Source organism: Monodelphis domestica, chromosome 1 (assembly GCF_027887165.1).
Source record: "Monodelphis domestica isolate mMonDom1 chromosome 1, mMonDom1.pri, whole genome shotgun sequence".
Lineage (NCBI taxonomy): Eukaryota > Metazoa > Chordata > Mammalia > Didelphimorphia > Didelphidae > Monodelphis > Monodelphis domestica.
The window spans coordinates 720,414,365-720,421,331 of record NC_077227.1 but is presented as its reverse complement, the minus strand read 5'-3'; the positions used below and the strand labels follow the sequence as shown (position 1 = coordinate 720,421,331).

The window sequence follows — 6,967 nt, the reverse complement described above, 5'->3', positions numbered from 1 at the left end:
GGAACTCTAAATATATAATCCTATGATTTCTCCTGTATTCTGAATTGCCCTGAGATCTGATTCTGGTCACAGTAAGAAGCATATGAACTTACTTACTTGAAAGATGTTTTTATCATCATGTCCTGCTTAGCTGGTTCCCACTGGCTCAGAGATCCCACTAGAGAGTATAGATTCAAAGATTTTTCTGAATCATCCTCTACAACTCAACTCCACGATGGTAACAAAAGAGAGAAATAGTTATTAAGGAAAGGAAATGGATTCGCTCTGTCCCTGAGTTATGATTCTAGAACAGAGAGGAAGCCTATTGGAAAGACATTAGGACACTTTAAGCACAGAAACCCAAGAAAATCTCCAGGTAGCACAGGAGTCAAAGGTGGTTGGGTAGGTCTGGGTCAAGTAGTTGGCATCTAGAAAGGACTGTTTCATTCATAAGGGCTTATCAAAAACATGACATACCAGACTATCTTTTTCCCCTTTTGATAGAGTCAACAAACTGATACACTAAGTACAATGCTATATTATATAGTTTACTAGATCTCAGGAACCCATTGGGTTACATTTCTCACATTCTTTCCAAGGAAAAGATGGGCAGCTTTGAGTTAAGAGGTAGTTCCATTAAAGAATACATTTTATTACAGTCCTATGGATTTGAGGAATAAGTCTGGCAGAAATGATTTTTATTCACTTTACATTATTTTTAAGTAGAAGCTTTCCTACTTAGAGAGAAATTTCTAAACCAGAAAAGTCATCTCGGCATTCCTCTATGTAATGTATGAAGGAGAGATGGGGAAAAGGTTTGCAGCAAAGGCCAGAAAAGCATGGTCTCTAGAACCTGTCAATCAAGATGGACATTCTATTTAGAATGGGGACCAGGAAGGAGGAGGTAAACTGAAAATCTGAGTCTCTTAGCCTTGGGACAGAAAAGAGGAAGGACAAAAGTCCTATAGTGAACTTAAATCTTCAAGACCTGTTTACAGTTTTCCCATATCTGAACTATATTCCACCATCCTCTAACTTAGGAATTGCTTAGTATTAGAGAAACCCCAAGCCCTCTGTCCCTTCAACTTCTTTTCCTTTCCCCTTCTCTTAAATAAACCCCTTACTTAATCTTAGAGAAGAGAAAGAGTGATTTATCTGATATGCCAAAAGACTCACTCTGAGCTGACTTCACTGAGACTAACAGAAGAATCAAATAGGGAATGGAAGGGAGGAGTAAGGAGGAAAAAGGATGGAGGAAAAGGGAGGGCAATGGAGGAGGGAGGAGATTGACAGATCTGATCTTAAAAAATGATCATCTCGCCCTTAAATAATTCCCTAATACATCTAAATGAAGACATTTTAAAGTAACACTTAAAAGAATATTGAAGCAGAAAAGTGTCAAACAATATGACAAGATTTGGAGCCAATGTTCTATTTTTGCTAAAGGTACAGAGATTAGAAGAGAAACAATTAGCTGGGGAAAGCCTTTACCACAAGTTTCTCTGATATATGATATATATGTGGAATTGATCCAAAAACATAAGATCTAAAGATATTCTTCAATCAATAAATGGTTGAAGAATATGAACAAGAAGTTCCCCAAAGAAAAAATCAGGTTATCATGTGGAAATTGCTCCAGATCATTAATAATAAGAGAAAAGCAAATTAAAATGACTGATATTTCACTTCATACCTAGCTCACTGATAAAGATGACAAGAAAAGGAATATATAAGCATTGTAGAAGGGAACATGATAGGACAGACACACATGTGTACTATATGTGTACATGGTAATTGGTCCAGTCATGATGAAAAATAATTTGGAAGTATGCCCTAAAAAAGTCACTAAATTGTGAATACTCTTTGATCTAGTCATGCCAAAACTAAGTTTAAACCTGAAAGAGATCAAAGAAAGTGGGAAAGGATTCATATGAACAGAATATTCTTAATAGCACTAAAGACTAAGGGGGTACCTATCAATTGGAGACTGGCTGAAGAAACTGGCAAAGAATATATTAGAATATGATTTTATGGCATAAGAAATGACAAAATAGATGATTTTAGAGGATTATGGCAAAATTTATGTGAAAAAATGTAGACTAAGGTGATAAAACTAGGAATCTCACAATTTTCCCACATGCCCTCCAACATTTATCACTTTTCTTTTTGGTCATATTAACCACTCTGATAGGTGAAAAAAGATATCTCAAAGTTATTTTAATTTGCATTTCTCTAATCAATAGTGATTTGGAGTATTTCCTCATGTGAATATTTAATTTCTTCATCTGAGAGCTGTCTGTTCACATCCTTTGACTATTCTCAACTGGGGATGATTCATATTCTCAAATTTTACTCAGTTCTCTACATGTTTGAAAAAGGAGGACTATGTCAGAGACCCTTGCTATAACATTTCCCCCCCAAATTTTTATTTCCCTTCTAATCTTGGTAATCCTATCCATTTTTATAATACAGTGTATTCAATTTGAATTTTTAGAACTGTCTTGCTCCCTCCCTACAAAAAAATAGAATCTTATTAAAGAGGCAGGAGGAGTGAAGCCTAAACTTTTCTGTGAACTCCCAGATGTATGAGCTGGAGCAGCTTGGAGAAAATCCTTCAAGATAATTTCATTACTAAGTATTGATACTCATAAGGCCTAGAAAAATTATGGGAAAGTTGTGATTAATGTGAATTAACATAGACTAAAATAAGCAAAATGAGAAATCTAACTAATATGACTACAATATTATTAAGGAAAATAGCTTTGAAAGATCTAAGAACTCTCAGTAATGCTATGAGGAGGAGCCATGCTTTCTTTCCAGCTCCCTGTCCTCTGCCAAATGAAACTATTTTTCAGATTTTGGGGTTTTCCTCTTACAAACAACAAGCCTTACACCAGAAATGAGTTTCCAGGTTGTACTTGGAGGACAGAAATGACGGGAAGTCATCAGTCAAGAGTGTTTGCTTTGTGTTGCTTGTTCTTAGTACCTACATGTACCTAGAGGGAGATCTGGTTGAGTTTTTGCAAGCTGAAATAACACATAGATTTGGTCATTACATCACAAGTATGGGATTACGCAGTGAGGCTACAAGGTGAGGTGACATACTCAGCTACTTTGATCCAAGCAGATTCAGAGGCACAGCACTTGAGGGTCTCCATAGCAGTTTTGTGACAGAAGGAGTTGGGTCAGTTAAGCCCCAGTGATCTGCAGCCTGTACTTGAAGAGGGACTAGAGCAGAGGGGAGGAAACTGAACATAATTTTCTTAATCTTCATCTTACTCTTGCAATAAAAGTCTATTGGAGTAAAGTCCACTCACACTGGACTAGTCAGATACCCAGGGATGAAGGATGAAGACATAAACATCTTGGGAATCTGTCCTTATTTTTGTGGCTGGAGGTTGAGATGACTACTGTCAGCATTGGGTAGAAAATACTCTGCAGGTGGTGACCCAACAGGCTAGCTGTTGGGAGCATTCTGAACAAACAGGATATGGATGGTCCCCAGGGTTCAAAAACAGAAAAGTTTCTTCTCATTTGGCCCCCATCCTGAAAAACATGACCAAACCTTAAGATAAGGGAATCTTTCTCTCTTTCTTTTTCTCTTTCTCTGTCTTTATCTCGGGCTCTTTCTCTCCCTGCCTCTCTCTGGCTCTGCCTCTCTGGCTCTCTGTAGGTGTGCTTCTTTCTTTGTTTCTCTCCCTTTTCCTCTCTTGAAATATCAAATTTCTCACCCTCAATAAGCATCTAATTTCAAAAGGTTATTTTCACTGCAGATTCAATTCAAGAAGTGATTACCAAAAGGCACTGTCTTCAAACTACAGGACATTGGGTCCTCAGGAGGGTACAGGGCAGGTCATTAACACCCCCAAACCTAGATAATTTATAGACTCGTCATCACTCACAGGTAGAATCACAGCCTCAACCTAGAAGCTGCTGGGTTTTCATTCCCTTTACTCTTTCACAATGCCCTTATGGTCACTCTGGCCCAACTATTTCACCTGTAAAATAATGGGGAAGGGTCTAGAGATAAGTCCACAATCTGGTAGAGAAAGGCAGAGTGACATAATGGGTAAAGTGTTGGACCTTGACTCCCAGGAGGACTGAGATCCCAATTCTACTTCTAATACCATAAACAGTATGACTGGCCATGTCACCTGACCTTTCTGACCCTCAGTTTTCAGGGAAAGGCTGAGTATCATATTGGTGAAAGTTGACAAATTAAGGGAAAGGCTGGTATAAGATTGACAAAGTTGACAAATAAAAAAATGAGAAATGTTTGAGGGGCTGCAAGAAAATAGATAAATTAATGCACTATTGGGCTCACCTTTTGGGGAATTAAATTGGGAACCATAACTCAAAAAGTTCTAAACCCTACACACTCTCTAAACAGCCATACCATTACTAAGCCTATATACTGAGAACATAATAAAAGACAGAGGGAAAGAGCCATGCATTCAAACATATTCAGAGCAGATCATTTTGTGGTGGCAACAAATGAATACTTATGGTGTATCTGTAAATTTGGGAATAGCTAGACAAATCATCATATATGCATTAAAAGGACTATTACTGAAACAGAAGAAATGATGGAGACAATTTCAGACTGATTCAGAAGGAAGTGAACAGAACCAGGGGGAAAATTGATATAGTATCATAAGCATTTAAAAAATTAGATTGGGTTCTAGGACTATTAATGTCCTTTTGAGCTCTAAATCTGTGATCCTAAAATTTCTCCAGTTCTCCAAACTGTCCTTAGGTTAACCATAGTAATGGAAAGACGCAAAAACAGCTGATCCCCACAAAAGAGATGCCATTGACATCATGGCCTGCCCACCGGCTAGTACACATCAAGGGAGGTGAGTGGAATCTTTGGGTCCCTGGGACAATATCGCAGAACAGAAAACAAAACAACTGGAGGCATTGGAGCATTTTCAGCACAAAAATCGAGGAGAGCCTCTAAGTATCACAAGCATCAGAGCTGGTGGGGTCAGGAAATGAATATCTAGAAAAGGAGCTTTGTATGTAAGCTTTATTGGGACAATAGCATGAACAGGACATTATAGAATATTTTTTAAACCTTTTGACAGGGTAACTAAACTGTAATATTAAGTATGATACTATATTACCAAGTTTACCTAGATTTCAGGGAAGCCCTGAATTAAGTTTCTTACATAATACTGATAGAAAAGTAGAGAACTATGAGCTAAGGACTGGTTCCATTAATGAAAAAAAATGTTGTATTCTGCATCTGAGGAGCAAGTCTGCCAGAAATTATTTTTATATGTTTCACATTATTTTGAATCTAAACATTTTAAAATTAAAAATTAATATACAATATGCCAGGTATTATATTTTATAAGGTTTATTAATAATAACTTGAAGTAGAGGAAAGTAAAAACCTTTAGTAAAGAGGAACTTCCCAGACCATACACAAGGAAGAAGAGAGTGAGAGAACAGAGAAGGCAGAGTTACAAAACTTATCTATACAGGCAAGGATACAACATGAGGACAAAAAGGAAAGGGATTCTGTGAAATGAACTCCAAGTGTACAAAATTCCATTAACATGGATTTCCACTTAGGGAGAAAAATGGCCCAATTAGAAAAGTCATCTCAGCCAAATTTCTAACACAAGATTTTTTGGAGTAACTTTATTGGGAATATTGAACCAAGAACACTTCACAGTATATATTTCAGCTGGAGGAAGGGGAGCCCTTTGTCTAGGGATCTTTCTTTCATGTCACACTTTCTCTTGAGCAATGGAGTAAATAATAGGGACTGAACATAGAGATTGTAAAAGAAAGGCTAATCTAGACCTTATTTTGACATTAGATTAAAGCTGCTGTGAACCTAGGACTCAGGGGAAAGCAGTTATTCCCTTGAGTCAGGATTGATTGATATGGGGAGGTTTTTGTTCAGGGCTGAAACACTGTGTAGGAGGCCAGTTAGAGCTTTGAAAACAGTAATAGATGGCAGCATCCTCAGCCTCCAGACTGCTGATTGTGAGGGTGAAATCCGTCCCAGACCCACTGCCACTGAACCGAGGGGGAACCCCAGAGTATAGATTGGAAACTTTGTATATCAATGATTTAATAGATTTTCCTAGTTTCTGTTGGAACCACCGTAGGTAAGTGTTCCCATCACTGTGTAAGAGGCTCTGACTGGCCTTGCACTTGATGGTGACTCTCTCTCCCAGAGACACAAACACAGAGGCTGGAGACTGAGTCAGAACAACCTCCCCTTGGGAACCTGGAATAAAACAGATATTTGAAGTTAAAGAACCAAGATAGTTTCTGCTCCTTCCCCAAACGTGTCACTAATCTGTGAAATTTGAAATATATTAATTCATCTCCACAAATTTCCTGTTCTGACTTCTAAATCATTTCTCAAAGACTGTTCTGACTAGGCAAGAGAAGGTGGCAAAGCTCTGATTGCAAAGAAACTTTCCCAGTCTCCCATCCTTCATAATCTCCTCCACACATTGTGATTCCTCACCTGCTAGCCAGAAAAGCAAGAGGCAGAGGACCTGAGTTAGGGATGCCATCTTCACACTGAGCTCTGTCCAGTGCTGACTCATTCCCCAATAGGACAGTGCTTTTAATGAAGATTTTGAACAGCAGGGAGGAGTTTGGGGGATGAGGTAATGCAAAACAGCAAATAAAAAGAGGAGCCCTAACATGCTCAAGGCTCATCATATTTGGAGGAGTCCTTCCCTCCATGTTGCCTAGTAGAAATCAAACCCACTCACAACCTTGAAAGAGTGAGTCTCCTTCAGGTGGTCAAAGAACAGAAATACAACATTGTCAAGGCTGCTTTTCCCTTGAGGTCCTGCCTCTTTCCCTCCAGCTCCTTCCATTTTTTTTCCTGAAAAAAAAAACCTCATCCTTCAGTTTTTTACCCTCGGACATATATTATTTCATTTCACCACATCTTTTGTCGAACCAACCAATTTCAATGCCATTAACTAACAGTGCAACCTTAGGCAAATTC

General features: G+C 38.3%; 1 gene segment (V, D, J or C); it reads right to left on the bottom strand.

Annotated features, from left to right (window-relative positions):
• Window positions 1-5,826: 5,826 nt before the first annotated feature.
• Window positions 5,827-6,521, bottom strand: LOC100617667 (immunoglobulin kappa variable 2-30-like). The segment is given in 2 exon segments: window positions 5,827-6,226; window positions 6,473-6,521. Coding segments are annotated over 2 exon segments (414 nt in total).
• Window positions 6,522-6,967: the final 446 nt, after the last annotated feature.